The sequence below is a fragment of the Lonchura striata genome, chromosome 2 (assembly GCF_046129695.1).
Source record: "Lonchura striata isolate bLonStr1 chromosome 2, bLonStr1.mat, whole genome shotgun sequence".
NCBI classification, from domain to species: domain Eukaryota; kingdom Metazoa; phylum Chordata; class Aves; order Passeriformes; family Estrildidae; genus Lonchura; species Lonchura striata.
This window is the reverse complement of record NC_134604.1, coordinates 52,083,555-52,100,847: the sequence shown is the minus strand read 5'-3', so window position 1 is coordinate 52,100,847 and position 17,293 is coordinate 52,083,555. Positions and strand designations below refer to the sequence as shown.

The 17,293-nt window shown below is 31.6% G+C and overlaps 1 protein-coding gene across 1 annotated transcript in view; it reads right to left on the bottom strand.

Moving 5' to 3' along the window:
* Positions 1-1,290: 1,290 nt before the first annotated feature.
* Positions 1,291-17,293, bottom strand: part of KLHL1 (kelch like family member 1) — a 185,967-nt gene continuing 169,964 nt past the window's right edge. Inside the window, exons 9-11 of the mRNA XM_021548042.3 lie at positions 15,014-15,226; positions 10,693-10,864; positions 1,291-9,676 (exon numbers count right to left, since the gene is read on the bottom strand). Of these exons, the coding sequence (XP_021403717.2) occupies positions 9,617-9,676; positions 10,693-10,864; positions 15,014-15,226 (445 nt within the window). The 3' untranslated portion in view covers positions 1,291-9,616. The remainder of the gene's footprint in view (positions 9,677-10,692; positions 10,865-15,013; positions 15,227-17,293) is intronic.

Below are 17,293 nucleotides of genomic sequence, written 5' to 3'. Positions count from 1 at the left end.
ATTGCAACCCATGATAATAAGAATCAGTAAGAAAAATTAAGTTCCCAGAGATCAGGTAGAATGCTACAATAAGAAGAAAATTGAGAAAAGGAGGGAAACACAAAACAGTAGCATTTACTAAAAGGAAGAAAATTATCATATGAATGGAACAGAAAGCTGGAATTGAGAGTAGGATGAAATATGGTTAAAAAAAAGGACAAAAGTATACATAAAAGAGTAAGTAGTAGGAAAGCATATATATAATTTCTTCACAGGTCTGACATTTTCATATGAGGATTCAAAATTGAATCTTACACCATTAAGTATTAAATAATTAAATATCTCTGTTTAATAAATAAAGCGTCTCCTCCTATTAAAGAATGGTTTTTGATCCTAAGAACCTTTTTATATTACTTAGTTTATGATCTGAAATACAGTGATCAGGGCTCAAGTGCCACTGTATTTCTTTTGGAAAGTTATGTTAATAGGTCAGACAGGTTTTGCAATGTACTGTATTGGTAGATCAAAAGTTCCATGAATTAATATGATGTAGAATGTATGGCTGCTTTTGACAACCTCCTTTTCATTAATTTGAATCATAAATAATTACCCATTTTTTGACTCTATATTACTCTAGAGAAATGTTGAGACCACAAGAAAAGTAAATTAAGTCTCAAAAGTTAATTATATCCAAAGTTAAACTCTGCTGAACACAAGAAGAATTTATTGTTTAAATATTTTCTAGCATCTCTTATAAAAAATAATTTTGACACTTCAGCCCTCATCCAAAGTAGGTTAAGATAGATGTTAAAGAGAAATACATTCTCAGCAAAGTTTCTGCATTTAAACTGTCCACCACCAAAAGCCTGATATCAGTTATACAAAATTTGTGCTTATTGGTGCACTCATGTCTAAAGTATTTGTCTCTCCAAGGAGTTTGAAATTACTTAATGAAAATTCTAGCACATGCATTCTTTATGCTTCAGGAGTCTCTATTCAAACTTGACTTTGGCAGAATTTTCAGCCTGTCATGCATCCATCTCATATCTTCTTCAATATATTTTACTGTATCTTCTCATAAGTCCTGTGCATTTTAAGGATACCATGATCCACTTCACAGAGTCAGGGAATGGATTTAAAAAACAGAGAATACATGATTCTCTGAAATTACACATGAAAACTCGGAAAAAAAATTGATTGAATCTCAGTCAATCTGAAATGTCTACCCAGACAGTAGAGTGCAGCTGGATCTCACTCTAAAAGAAATCTGGAATCTGGAGGTAGAGTGAAGAAATATGAATTACAACAAGGTCCTATAACACAGATTTATTTTATACCCCAGGTTAACATTTTGGACACTAAACCATTCCAAATATGTGTGATTCAAGAAAACTCTTCAAACACATGTGACTCAAGACAGCTGTTTTGCCTGAACAGGTATATTTCTTTCCACTGAAAATTTATTTTCTTATTGATAATATTGAACAGCATATAAGACTCACTTGCAGGTCATGATCTTAGTCTACTTAAATCACATAGGTCTGCATGTGGACTTCTTTTTCTTTTTGAGAGAAAGAAGTTCATTCGTTTTTTCCAATAAAAGATGATCAAAAAAAATCTTGAAAGTATGAATTTTTAATGATGTTATTTGTCATGCCATTATATTCTTGATAGTGTGACTTCAGAAAAGGATAAACAACAAATTGTAATATTTATCAGAGTCTTAAGATCCTTGCCTTTTAGTTCTACACATGTGAAACTGTGTATGGGCAAGTTTAACATATGCAAGCTGAACCCCTAATTGTGTTATCATATTCACTTAAAAGAATCACCTCTGCAACACATAAAAACAGACAGGTTTATTTTTGTACAGTGACATTTTAAATATTAAATTTCTTAGAAACAGTTTGCGTCAAACAAAGTCAGGTTAAGAGTTTAACATTGTGCTCTATTGTCTTCACTTGCATTCTATACATACATGTCCAAGATAAAACAGAACCATGGTGAAAGCATAACATTCAGTAAACTGCTCTGCAAATATTGCAAAACTTAGGACAGCTTGAATGTATTTACAACCATATTTATACATTTTCTTAATGTATTTATTGTCTTACATTCCAAAACATTGTTCACTTATTTTGCTCTGTTGTGCCTTTCCTCTTCCATACTAAGTAAACCCATATGTCAACATCCCAAGTTATTAATTCAATACTTATTTTGTTTTCAGCTAAAACTTCAAAACTTCTGACTGGATCCGTTTGATGCAAAAATCCAATAATACATCTGCAAACAGTTGCATGCTTATATGACAGGTCTGGAAATTTTATATTTGTGACATGCTGTTAACCACATAATTCCTGCTTTAACAGCGTTCCTCTTGCATTAAAGACTCAGACCTCATTTTCCAGATTCTCCCCCAAAGCAACCAGCCACAATCTGATACAAACTCTTTTGGTATGCAAGGTGAAGGCAGAAGCATTTTAGTTAAAGAATCAGGCATCTATTAGCATAAGTCTGCTGACACTTTGTGTTTACTAGGCCATTCTAGAAAAATTAGGTTTTATTTCCCCAATTAATGATGACCTTTCATCTGTGCATAACAGTTACTTCTGTGTCAGCTTGGTAGCAGCTCTTCCTCTAATTCTAATTTTAAAAATAATTATAATGTATGACAATATAAATTATTGAATGTACACTGAAATTAAAAAGGACTTAAAATTTATCCGGATTTTTTTTGGTTGTTTATTTTTGTTGTTGCTTTTTAGGAGGGAAGAGGGGAATGATAGCAGCCAAGCAAGTTTGTCCTTTAAATTCTTTAAACAAAAATCTTGTTTTCATTTTCTTAATATATATACTTTTTAAGAACTCTGAGTCTGTTTCCCAAAGTCAACTAAACAGAGCCAAAGATATGTTAAGTATGTGACATAGAAAATACATTTGTAAAGCTTGTGTGTTTTGTAATCTCATTCCAGCAGAATCCTGACATATTCCAGACACATAAACATATGTTTCATAAAAATGTCTTACGTAAAATATAGCCACAATTTTGAAAAATGGAATAAGCAAATTAAAGAGTAAAGAATATGGTCTGTGATTTTAGAAGGTGCTAAACATTCACAGTTTATAATGAAATGAAAAATAAATTCAGTGCTTATGCACTCTTTACAGAACTGCACAAAACATTGAACTTTCATAAGAACAAGAAATTCACCTACATTAGCCGAACAATGGATGTTATTTCAAAAGTTGAATTTGATCACACAAAATATCTCTTTATTTGTCTATATACATAGAGCTGTCAAAGAATAGGTTGTATGGTGTAAACTACTTGTGAGATAAATGATAATGTAGATAAATCTATAAACAAATCAAGCAGATTTATAATTGCAGACAGATCATAGTATTAGCATTTTTCTACACTTCATTTTTTTTTTTTTGTATTTCTACTAATTTAGGTGCCCAAATCTGTTTATTTCTCATTGATACCTTTAATAAAAAAAAGGAAAACAGGTGTTTTTTCTGTATGCCTACATTTGGCTGAGATAACCCATCTGGTGGGAGGTGTCTGCTTTTCTTCAGTTTTTTTCTGACCACACAAGGGCCTGGTGTAATGATGACCATTGATAATAGCAATCCTGTTTTAAAATAATCCTATTTCATGTTTTGAAAGTTTGTGAAGTTTAATTATATAGATATGTTTTGCAGGTTACTGTATTAAATTGCTCCCTTATCCCTCAAATATATCTAAAAATGTAGGTAACCAGCAGCTTAAACTGCAATTTTCTGAACACTTTTTCTCCCAGGTTAACAAAGAGATATCTTCTGCTTCCTTTGCATATAATTTGAAAACTCCAAATTATCCACTCTCTAAATATCTAAGAGTGTTTGATATCAGAACACGGAAATTTTAGTTCAATGCATATTTGAGTCTTGGAGTTATATTCTAAATTAAATTCCTGTCATATTTATTAGAAATAAATGTTTGTGGGGGCAGTTCCTTCTAGGCATTTATCAAAGGGTAGAGATGCATCTTATCCAACCTAAGTAATTCTGTCTGAACTAGTCATTTTAGGCACTTTTGCTGTCAATTGAGAGAAACACATTTTCAAAGTGTGATTTATTTCACCTATTAATGAGATGAATCATGTCCTGGAAGTAGTGATTTTTCTACTCTGGCTATAAGAAAATCCTTTGGTTGTATAATTCTGATATGGACATTTGCACAGTAGAACCCTCTTTATTACAAGATGGATATTTATTCATTCAGCCTGCTATAGCAAGTCTTTCTCTTTTACATTTCAAGAGGAACAAATTACCATTTAAAATTACTTGATATCATGGAAAATATATAGATGTGCAAAAAATAAAAATAAAGCACCCAAAAACCTAAGCTAAATAGTCTGTTTTCACAGTGTGTCTATATGTGAGATTTTCCACTATGTGACTGAAATGTGCCACCCAAACCTTTACAGAATTGCATTCAGAAACACTTTACTGTTAAATAGAAAAACAAACCCAAAAAGTTTAGATTAGGTAGTAGCAACTAATGTAAGTGATTTTTTTCAATAACTGTTGAGTAAGGGTGATTTACTCCTCACTTGCTTATAGAACACATTTTTGATTGAAATGATGCAAAAAAAGATCATTTTCCTTATAAAGAGGATCTCTAAAAGTTAGCATTTCCCATACGTCCAAACATTAATGAATATTAATTAATATCACACCTATGTTTACTATTTGTATGATTCATTGGAAAATCAAAGTTAATATTTTGAGGTTTAAGCTACCTAAAGTAAAATATTTTTAAATTCTGGCTGTCCTATCATGCAGGTGGGTTGTTAGAAATTTCAAATAACTAGTGGCACTGGGTGCATATGCATATGTATATATATATATATGTGAGCGATCATAGATATATATTCCATTTGCCTACAAAAAGGTATATAATATCATCTGGGATACTTTACAGCCCATTTAAACTTCTGTTACCACTCCATAACTTCATCTGTGTCATATGTGCCAGCCCAGTGTGGACAACTTAGTTTTGGGCATCTTACATGGTATCAGACACTTATGTGGGGGTGACTAGACTGAATGCTCATCTATTTAATGGAAACATCTCCCCTTTGGAACATTATTCCTTACTGGATGCCATCAAAGGCAGCCCTGCTCTGATGATACTTTTGTTGGGGACATTAGGAAGATGACACTAAAGATGTCACCAGACTTAACACACAACGTAGGCCACCTAAGTGAAGAATATTGAACATGAACCTGGTTCACAGACCTAATTCTGATTCTGACCAGTACTAGATTTCTGCAAGAGAGGATTTATTATCATCATTATTTTAGTTTTTGTGCATTTTTTGATCATCATGGGAAATCTGGGAAAGTATGGGGTGATAGAAGTGTAAGTTGCTTATACCTCAGCTTTGCTACTTTTTCAACCCTTAGTGCGTGATGACATTGGCAGCTGCATAGATTCCCCACGGTGAAGCTGTGAATAGCCAGTGACTCGAAGCACTATTGTTCCCTGTCACTACAATTCTTACACATGTTAGTAATTTTCTTTATGGTTTAATGTGTGACAGCTGTAGTCCTGCACATGGAAATCAAACTTATGCTGATTTAACGATTTTCAGTAGTTTCTCTGTCCTGAAGTGTACCCAGTCCCCATGAACTATGAAGCAGAACTATAATGAGGGAATTTGCAATGAATTGAAAGGTTATGCCAATTTGAGCAGCTTTACACTGGATTTAGAATAATGCTGTAGAATAATTATTCTGCTGAATATTTTATGCATTCTCATTTAAGTTAGAACAGATATACTGCATGGATAATCTGTTTTTGAAGAAATATATCTGAAGTTACTTTAACATACTGAGATTCTGATCTGGCAGTGAGCCTGCATTACCCAGTGTATGCATATTTTCTTGGAGCAGTAAATGCAAAAAATCCAATAATTTTATACTGTGAGAATTTAAATGATGTAATCTATTACTGCTATTTGATAAATGTTACAGGAACTTTTCTGAAGTCTTTGTGTATGCCTTCTCTATATATTCCTGATAAAATAACTAATGCAAATTCATAGATAACATAGGTCATAGTTCACTTTTTTTTTTCCCCAGCTCATTGTGTGCAAAATAATAAGGAAAGTTTTCCAGAATATAAATTCTCTTGTGAAAAGAGTGTATTTCATTCATAATCACAATGCTCAGCATTTCTGGTGTTTGCTCATGGACATCAAGGTTTGAGTTATTAAAACTTGCATAACCTGAAATTTATTTTGTCAGTTACTTTTATTGAAATAATAGAAAATATTTAAGACATAAACACATTTAAGTGAATTTATATGGGCCTTCAAAACATATTGAAAGTATTTGAATAATATATAGAGATAAGATTATAGATATAATAAATATCTACTTCTAGATATATTTTAACTTAAGTACTTTTAAAATAATGGTCGACTGACCTGACAGCAGGTTTCTGTAGAAGAGAATGGTATCCAAGGAAATGATCCTTTGTCTATGCTAAAATGGTTCCCTTACATCAATTAATGTTAGCTTAACAGAGGAAAATTTTTAATGAGGCAGGCAACTCCCTGAAAGCATCTTAATATTGCCTTAATAATTGGACAAGTTTCATATGAATAAAAAGTCTGTTCTATATGTAGAAGAATTTTTTTTAAATTTACTTCTGATTTTTAAACAATATCAGTATTTTGATTGCAAGAACATATATTAAAATAATTATTGAACAATTGTAACTAAAGCAAATGCAACAATAGTCATAGCTTATTTGTGACTTTGATAACAATGAAAAGTTTTCTATAAAATCAGATCACATAATGTCAATACTAAAGAGCTCCACTAAAGAATAGCTATTAATTGACATTTTTATGTGTAGATATACAAGGATCCCAACATAGTAGGAAATATCTACATTACAAGGAATTTAGTCATTGATTTCAGTAAAATTAATGTTTGTTGCAGCTCTGATTTCAATGTGATTTTTATGCTTTGAAATCAAAGAAATTATGTGAGAGAAAAGACATCATGGGTAGATGAACAAGGCCACCTGTTTTTTGGAAAGACCGTGACTTTCTAAGTACGTAAACTTAATATTGTTTAGCACAATTAGTGTATTGGAAGCAATTTTAACTCTCATATATATATGTAAAATGGGTCTTAATGAACCACAGAAATTAAGACTACAATTACATAGTACTTGGATTTAAATATATTCCCTTTCAGGAAAAGGTAAAAGTATTATTTTTTTAGTAAAAGTAAACATAATGGTAAAGAAAAAAATATTCATAAATTCTCTTTAGAATAAACTTGTAGCACTTGTATAGATATGAAAGGCAATTTTGGTTCTTATTGTGGCTAGATTTTACATAATCAAAATAAAACAAATACTAATTTTATTGTTTCAGAATAAGAAAAGTAGAATAGACTGAAAAAATTCACATGAGAATAATTTTGGTAAAATAAAAGTAAATTGAAAAAGTAAAAAAGGAAATTGAGAATCAAAAATGAAATTAGGAAAAATGGAAGAAAATAATGATCAAGGCACTTAAATTTGGCACAGAACAAAATCCATAGGAATAATCCAACTTTGGAGATCTGTGTATAGGTAGAGCAATAATATTTCTATTATGTATTAATATAATGAAATCAAAAGAAAGTTCTAGGAATAGAATTAAAATTCAATTTCTAAGTTCTTTAGATATCTCTGTAGGAGTTCTAAATGCCAATATCTATATTTAATTACTGTTATAATTCTAGAATCTTCTTCATTTGGTCTCCGAAACTTGTGTTTATGTGAAGCAAAATCTTTAGAGAGGTAACATTTTTTATTCAACAACTTGTTGTAGTTGGAAAAAAATTCACATGCTTGTGTGTGAAAGACTAATTGCAATTCAAAAGGCAACTATCTGTGGAAAATTAATATTTAATTGTTTTCAGCTGATTCCAAATTAGGACAGAGAAATATTTAAAAGATTTAAATCTATATACTTAGGCTTCAGAATTGCAGTTCAGCTTACATCAGTAAACAAAAACCTCCATGCATACTGATGCAGCTAGAAGAAAAGACACATTTTCAAATCAAATATTCCAAGATGGAAGCTCTACGTATTTTTCAATCTCCAATGATTGCAGAGATTTCCACTAAGAAAACTCATTTATGTGCAAACAGAATTCCTTCTCAAAATTGTTAGTGACAGAGGATTGTGAAGTTTCTGCTTTTGGGCCATAAAATGTTTCTTATGGGATCAGCAAGGCTTTAGAGAAGTATATTTGGTGCCCTGTTCCCAGAAGCTGTGCATCCCTGAATAGCAGAATTTCATATTCCAGTAGTGGCCTTAGGTTCTAACTTATTCAGCTGAGCAGAGAAAAGCATTAGCATCAAATCTACTGCCAAATCAAAAGCTCAAACTATCATTATTGGCAAAAATTATCAACCCTAAAGGGAAGCACAGATGACACTAGTATATTTACCATATGAAATTTATTAGATCAAATGGTCTAATTTTCCTTATTCCACTTGCATTTATTTTGATTTCCTGACTTGCAGTTAATTCTCAGTCATAAGTGGAAAGTCATAAATTTTCAGCTTTAAGTAAGCAAAATTGTGTATGTACAATCATCAGAAAGAAATAAAAATTTAGTATTTTTCTCCCTCTTAAAACGTTAGAAGAGTCTCTATAGACTGTTCTTGTCATGTTTCATCCATTAACATGATGCAGTGAAATAAGTGGATCAATTTTCCAGCTTGTCATGAGCTTCCAACATGCAGTAGATGCATTAAACAATGAGGTTAGGGCCCACATGCTTAAATTTAATATAAGATTAAGAAAGAATTAGGTAACTGTTTCTTTGACTCCCATATTTGCAACAAAGCCCCACTGCAGCCACAGGACTGCTTTATATTACTTGATTAAACACACAGGCTTCCCCCTCAATAGATTCATTTATAAGATGCATTAAAACGGGTGAGGAGGTACAATCTGAAGTTACAAAGAAAAGACTACTTTTAGTTTTGTGTTTCTTTCTGCTCTAGAGTCACAGCTCAGTTGCTATGAATATCCAGACCATTTGACTCTTCTTTTCAATAAAGTCAAATTGCTCATTTAAATGAGAAGAACATAACCCATTTGAAGACAAGACTTGAACAGCAAAAAAAAAAAAAAAAAATTATATTACTATCCACTTTTCTCTTTTAAAAAACACAGTTTAAAATTGATTAAATTTTCTTTCATGTTTCTAAAGTTCTCTTACAGCCATGAAAACTGTTTTCATATTCCTTTCCACTCTTTGTGTAGATTTCCCGTGATTATCCAGTTCTCCAGGACACATTTACACCTGACACCTGAACTTACTACCCTACATTCACATATTTACGCCTACAGTACTCCAGAGGTTTTTTTATTGTTCACTGACTGTGAACAGTTTTATGATTTTATAGGGCATAAATACTTAATCTTTGTCACTTCCAAACTTCTTTGAGTCTGTGATCAACAGTGTATTCACTGTGTAGATCTTTGTTCTTGTGAAGTTATCATTCTCTTTGTCTCATAGAAAAATAATCATTTCACAGTCAGTAAAATCCTAAGCAGAGCTGACAAAGTCATGGTTGTTTGATGACTACAACACAGGCACCAGCCCTTCCAATATTTAAGGAAGCCATCTGCAGAAAAACAGACACAAATTAACTGAATAGGAAAAACCATGCAAAAAATTGCCAAAGAGGAACAAGCCATGCAAAGATTATCAAAATGCTGTGTCAAAATTATTTTTAAATGGTCAAAACTAATGTGAGTATAAATTGCTAAAAATAAATAAAATCCACATTATGCTACTATTGTAATTTAAATTGCTTACTCACACCTGATATCTTTCATTTGAAAATGTGAGAACAGAAAGCAGGAATTAATTTTAGAGTTGTTATCAATTTTGTGAACCACTGATATGCAAGGGGTTTCTGTATTCTGTAGACTGTGGCTGATGCTTCCACTTTAGTCCTTGAAGCAAAGTGAAAACTACCAATACAGAAATGTATGGTTCCATTATACCTAAACAGGTTCAAGAGTCCTTTAGAAAATGTTTGGAAATTGTAAACAATATTCAAGACAACACAAGGATTAAAACCTTTAGGGGATTGAATCTTGCTCAAATTATCACAATAGAGTCAGTTTACATGTATGGAACAACACACTGTAATTGTTGCAACTGTATAAATCACAATATTGTTTCAATTGTATAAATCACAACATTGTTTACACTTCTCCAAACTACCTGTCCAAGCACGTTTATTAATGGTTTTTAATGTGAACTGGTGGTTTTGCAAAAAAAGAATCTTCCCAAATTAATTTTGTATCTCCTATAGAACATCATAAAAATGTTCTTCTCAGTAATTAATACTAGATTAAAAAAGATGGGCTTCTGCACTAAATTTAAAGTATATGTGTCAACATTTAAGCTTGTCAACAGAAGTTCCCCATTGCAATAATAAAAAGAAATAGGCACTCTTGAGTATAACACATCTCACCTATTTTAAATGCTTTTTTTAGGATAAGATCATGATTCCGAAGTATGCACCTTGTACTATGCTTAAAGAAGGCTTAGAATGGCTAATTCATACACATATGTGCATATATGTGTGTGTATTCACGTGTGTATATATAAAATAAAATTTATAATTACCTGAGTCCACTCATTATTTTGTGGGTCATATGCTTCCATAGTGTTCAGGTATGATTGACCATCATAGCCACCTACTGCATATAATTTGTCACCAAGGAGACAAACACCAACAGCATCTCGAGGCATACTCAGTGGAGCCACCATTGTCCATGTATCAGTTTTTGGGTCATACCTGAACAAAAAAAAATGAAATTGGTTATATGGAGAGAAGACAAGTATCAATTCATGTTGATTTTCACTTGAATATAGTTGGGATTTTTTGGGGGTTTTTTTTGGGTTTTTTTGTTGTTTTTTTTTTTTTTTTTTTTTTTCTTTTTGTGTCCTGGGTGAAAAAACCAAACCTTCAGTATCTTATCCAAAAAAATTCTTCCTAACATTAAAAATATAGAGATTTATTGTGCTCTCAATTCCATTTTCTAGACATTGATTAGAAACTTTTGCTCAGCTAAACTTCTAGAATAAACTAAAATATTTGTAGGATAGTGTATCATAGAGATGTCTGAGAAAGATATATGAGCAATATCTGAATGGATGGGTGTAAAATTTGTTTATATGTTTTGTATACATTTGAAGTGGGGTATTTCCTGCAGCACATCAAAAATATTAGAAACATTATTTCTAAAATTAAATTTCACTATATTTTAATTTCTGAATTTATACTAATCAGTAAAAGCCGTCCTATGTATTCTAATGCTTAAGTGCATTAGAGTTAGTGTCTCTTCCTGATATTTGCTCAAGCAGATAAAGTAATACTGGTTTTAAAACATAATCAACACTGACTCTTTAAAACTGAGAGTAAAAATCCTTTTGTATAGTGATGGTGATTTAAATATTTAAATATTAAATATTTAAATATTTAACCTAGGTTTTCATTGAGATATTCCTTAACAAGGTAAAATTGTTTCATTTCAGAGTCATTCCATTGTAGCTCTTTTGGACATGCATAAACCAGAAATTAATTATCTTTTGATAGTTTGTTACCAAGAATGCCTGGAGTATTAGATTACACTAGATACCTAATTTTTATATGTCAAATATTACTAAAACAGAATAGTGTATCACAGCATAATAAAATTAATTTCCTCTGAACTTAAGCAAGTCTACTTTGTAATAGAATCATATGATCAGTGGAGAAAAGAAGCAGTTTTGCTCTACACTTCCTTTAAACAGTCTGACTTTTTAAATTTGCTTAAATGTGTAAGTATTTTAGTAAGTTATTATCAATGAGCAATTTGGAGGGGTACTGTTTGAAGTCCTACATATTTGAAAAATGAAATATTTTATATATATATATATATACATTAATACAAACACTGAAACAGTAATGCTACAGCATTTTGCTTGTAACAGCCTTTTGGTTCATAAATATAACTTCTAAATTGGACAAAAAAAGAATTGTCTGTAACCTGGTTCATATTGTTCTTGAGAGGTAAATGCATTTTAAGAAAACAATCTACTTGTGTGCTAGCTGCTAATCCTGGCATTTGGGGGACTTATCAGAAAATGTCAAATATCTAGAAATATGATAAATGTCTTTCCTAACTTTAGAGGAAAATAATGCAAAATATTGCTTGAATATGTGGAAGGGAAATGAACATGTAACAAGCCAAAAAAAAAAAAAAAAAAAGGATTTTTGTCAAAGACTGTGTGAGTTTTTCAAGGAGAGCATCATGTAACTCTAACAGAAACAGTTTCCCATCCAGTGAAATGCACCAATGTGCATGATGGTATCTTCGCCTACCTAAAGGTAATATATGTTTAATAGACTTCTCCATACACTGCTCTTAAATTACAACAGCCAAGGTGAGGAGGTGCAAAAGTTAAAGCTGGAAAATAATATAACTGACATCATCATTTGACCTTTTTTTTTCCTTCTTCTTCTTCCAATAAACAGGTACACAGGTTAAAATGAATCCTTATAACTCAATTCTGTCAACAAAATAGAATTGCATGAGAGCTTGTTGGTTCTGTAACTGTCAGGAAAATACCCGAGATTTCTTATAGCCTTTCTGCTGCTAAAAAGCAACTGTATATGTCATCTTTATAATAACTAGTATGCCCTAGGCTGAGCAGGGTTATGATAAAAGCTCCTGAATGTGGAAAAAAATCAATTTTGAAATCAAGGTGATATGAAGGGGAAAAAAACTTTAGGTGAAATGACTATGTTTTTAGCATCTGTCAAGTTTTGACTAACGTTTGAAATGAAAAGCTGCTTTATGAAATCTGACAAAATATCTTGAAAATGTTATAATTCTTATGAAGAAAATAGTTGTTTTGCCTTTAAAAAGAAATAGAAGATTGTACTTTACCAACTTGTGAAGATGAGCGAGACGTAACTATTATTTTATTTCAGAATGCTTGAAACCAGAGGAAATCTTTTAAAACTGTACCACCCTTAGAAGAAAGTAAACTGAAATACCTAACTACTATTGAGCAGTAGCATTAAGAAAACACGTATCTGCTGCCTCCACTATATTTACACAATCTCAAAAATAAATTCTAAAATATTATGTCTGGTTTGACAATCTTCCATGAACAAATTGGTACTGGAATAAAGCACATCCTACCAGACTGCATCAGAATGACAAAATGACTCATTCCTGAAGAAGAGACTTAAAAAGCAGGCTTTCAATATTTGCAGACAGAAAAACTTTCAGAGAGATATAAAATCACTCAGACTAACAGACTTCCTCATCACTTATTATTCTTTGTTTTCCTAAGATATTGAGGGGCTTTTATTTTTTTAAATTATGTATTATTTTGGAATAAAGAAACAGACACACTAAATAAAATTCCTGCCATCTTATAAACTAATCAATCACTGCGAGGGCCATGAGAGTTTTTTCACATTTCAGTGGAGTTCACCAGTCAATTCACACACACTCAATGTAATTTAATAGTCTTACAAGTTTTTGTTTGTTAGTCCCAACTTTTAGTCTCAAAGCTAACTATTGATGAAGTACATCTTCCACACCTTTTGATACCATGGAAAAATATCTAGATGAAAGATACTATATATTGTCACTCTAATACTAGTACATAAAACAGCATAAGGATAGGATTAGCTGACAAAGAGAAAGGATAGAATAAGGATAGGATTCCTGACAAAGAAAAATGCAATGGAATATGGTTTGTCATCAATACTAGAAGGATTTTCTTCTCAGAGAATGAAAAGTGAAATAAAAGATCCCTTCTGAGTACCAATAAGCAGAAGCAGGTGAAAATTTTTCTTTAAGTCATCACTAGTACTCTTAATATAAATTTAATTAATTGAAAATTCTTGTTATTGTTTTTTATAAATAGAGATCCACAAGCGTAGGGCCTGTAAGTACAGGTATCATGGGATTTCCCTGATTAACTGTTCCTCTGTTGGAGATTAGATGAATTTGGCAATGATCTTTGCTAAGATACAATGAGTCTAAGATTGAGCAAAATCATATGGATAACATACGAAGTTTTAACTTATAATTTTTCAATTAAATATTGAATACTAAGCTGGATTTAGCAGAAGAAATAACTGACATTTATTTAAGCCCTTCTGAAAATATACAACAAGATAAATTTTTTCAGTTTATATGTTAAGATAAATCAATTAGTCTAACATACTTTAACTTCTGCAATCTGTACACAGTTGGAGTGAATATTTTCCTTATTCTATTTAAGAGCATTCAGAAACAGAAAAAAAAAGTCAAACATTCATGAAAAATTTGAAGAATACCTTTAAATTGAGTGCTTTAATCATTTCATCTGTGCTGTACTGCCCTACAAGATATTCTTGGATTTGCAGAAAATCTACTTGCAAAATTCAGGGTACTGTAAATAGAGTGTATCAGGCTTACATCACCACATTAGGAAGTGGCAATTTTGATAAAGGAAGGAATTAATTGTACTGTGAATATCCATCACTTAAACAGTTCTTTATTTCTTCTTTGCTTAGCCATGTTTTTGGAGTTAGAAAATATTTTAAACACATTTAATTTTGTGTTATAGAAGTATTTCAAGGAAAAAAAAGTATCTGTACAATTTTTAGTTTGTGACACTGAAATGCATAATATAGTCTCCAAAAATTACTTAAATGGTATGTGAAAAGAGTGGACTGTTGTGTTTGTGGCAATATATAATAGTACTGTAAATAAAAAGGGATTACAATAAGTTTCAAATAAATTGTCTTTAACACACCTTTATAGAATTTTTCAATTAAGTACTAATTAGACATTTCTAGGCTTAAGAACATCTGCTCAAATTTACCATCACTAAGCTAAGAAAATAATGCTATCAGATATTATTTTGTATTTTAAAATATGTATTTATAATTTGATACCTTTCCACGTAGTCCAGCAGTCGAGAGCAGTGATTAGAAGCAGGAGCATCATGACCTCCAACTGCATAAAGAAAGCCATCGCAGGTAGCCACTCCTACACCTCCTCTTCTCTTACACATAGGAGCACACATATTCCATTTATTTGTGTGAGGATCATAATATTCCATTGAACTCAAACATGAACTTCCATCCCGACCTCCAACGGAATATAACCTAAGAAAGTCCACGCAAATAAAATTTTTGATAAAACAAGAGAAGAAGTAAAAATAATGAGTATCTGGGTTTTTTTATTTGACATCAGAAAAGACAAAAAAAGGAATACATAATATTTGAAATCATGTGAATCTCATATAGTGAAAAAACACAGATGTTTTCAAAATTATTACCAAACTCACGTGCTATTTAGTGCTTTGTCCACCTGAAGAGAAAGGAAGATATTTCTTTCTGCTAATTAATATTTTTATTCGTTCATTATTGCATATTCAGTCAAGAGCACCACAAATGACATGCAGGTTTGTCTCTACAGGTTTAAAAACCATGTAAGCAGGGTTGCTGCCGAAGTTCACCATCTATGAAATGGAAGTCGAAGTACAAACTGGCAATCCAGACAAGGAAGAAATATCCAATTCATTTATTTTAGTTTCTCTGTGTTTTTGTTGTGTATCAAAGTATTAAGAAGCACAAAGAATATGGAAAACAAGATTTGATATTCAGCAAATTCCACATAAAGATCTATCAATGGGAACATATTTTCAGCATGAATTTTACACTTAGAATATAGTAGAGATCTAATATTAAATGTGTTGCAGATAGAATTATCACATTGTTTTAAACATGGATTTTAAAAAATTAATATATTAGTTTCAAGGCTCTTGCTTACGCTGAAGAAAATTCTTACCCAAACTAACAGCAGCATGTCTACTTTGCAAGAAAATTATAATCACCAAGCACGGTGTGTTGTTTTTCTTCATCAGAATGTTTTATGATGATAGAGTTGTGTTGGAAAGTCATGGACAAGTTCTGAAGAGTATTTTAAACTTGAAATTATAAAAATATGGTTTAACAAAAAAGATGTTGTGTTTGTAAGTATTTGTAGGCAAGAAGCTTGTTTAGTTCTACTGTTTATAATGGGTCCCAGGAGGAAATAGTTCTGATTGTTCTTTCCCCCTAATACCATGCTGCATTCATTCCATATGAATCTTTTTGCAGTCTGTTGCCTTTTATATAGTGCCTGGAGATTAGCTAATAGAAACACAGGCTATTTTAAAGTCCAACCACTAAGCAATTTCGGATGTGAAAGCTGTCTCTGTAAAGCAATTACTCATTTGGAAGCTTTTAGTGTCCTAAGCACTCCATGAATTCAGACCCATTTAAATGTACATTTGCCATTATATTTCATTGGTATGGATGCTGATGAATAAGGAAGTGCTGTACAACCACTAAATATGTCACTGAAGCCTGAGAACATTTTGGTAGTGCCTGACAGACATACCTGTTCTCTGACCAAAGCACCCAGGAGAATCCATACTCCTCTGTGAGAGATACTAAAGCAAATATGCTTTTTTACAACTATTTATTTGGCTCCAGACCTAACACATTTAACCTTATTTATGATTATCAGATATCTACAGATGAAATCAATATTAAAGCATCTGTTAATCTGTGGCATGTTTCTAAGCAGATATTTGGACATATAAACACTGAACACCATTTAAAAAATGCAAAGAACCAGCACGACTGCAGACTTCAGTGCAAATAATCTTGTGTATTCCTAGTCAAAATCCCCAATGCTTCGATATTTCTTCTGGCATGAAAAGTTGTTATTTATTCTATTGTCTTTCAACTGAAATAAATCAATAAGCTGACATTTGCACTCTGAAAGTAAAACATATTTTCTCATTCCTCTATTCCAATTAAGACAGCTAATAAAATTTAGCTGAAGGCACTCTTGAGTTGCTGGTAACAAGACAGCAAATGCTGTTCATAGGTAGCCAATAAATCACCTAGTCTGTTGCCAAAATACTTTCAGCTATTCAGAATAAAATTCATTTTTAAAATCATATTTTGGAAGTAACATTTTAGAGTTTGATTGTATTTCTATCTTTTTTTCTCTAACATATCATTAATATTTTTTTTTTAATTTCACAAGGGTAAAAAAAAATAGTTCAGACAAGAAAAAGTTGGAAATGAACTCATTCCTTTAACCTCTGGTTGTAGCTGAGCTTGAACAATTCAGTCAGAAATTGCTTCCAGTCTTCAGTCAAATTTCCAAATCCAAGT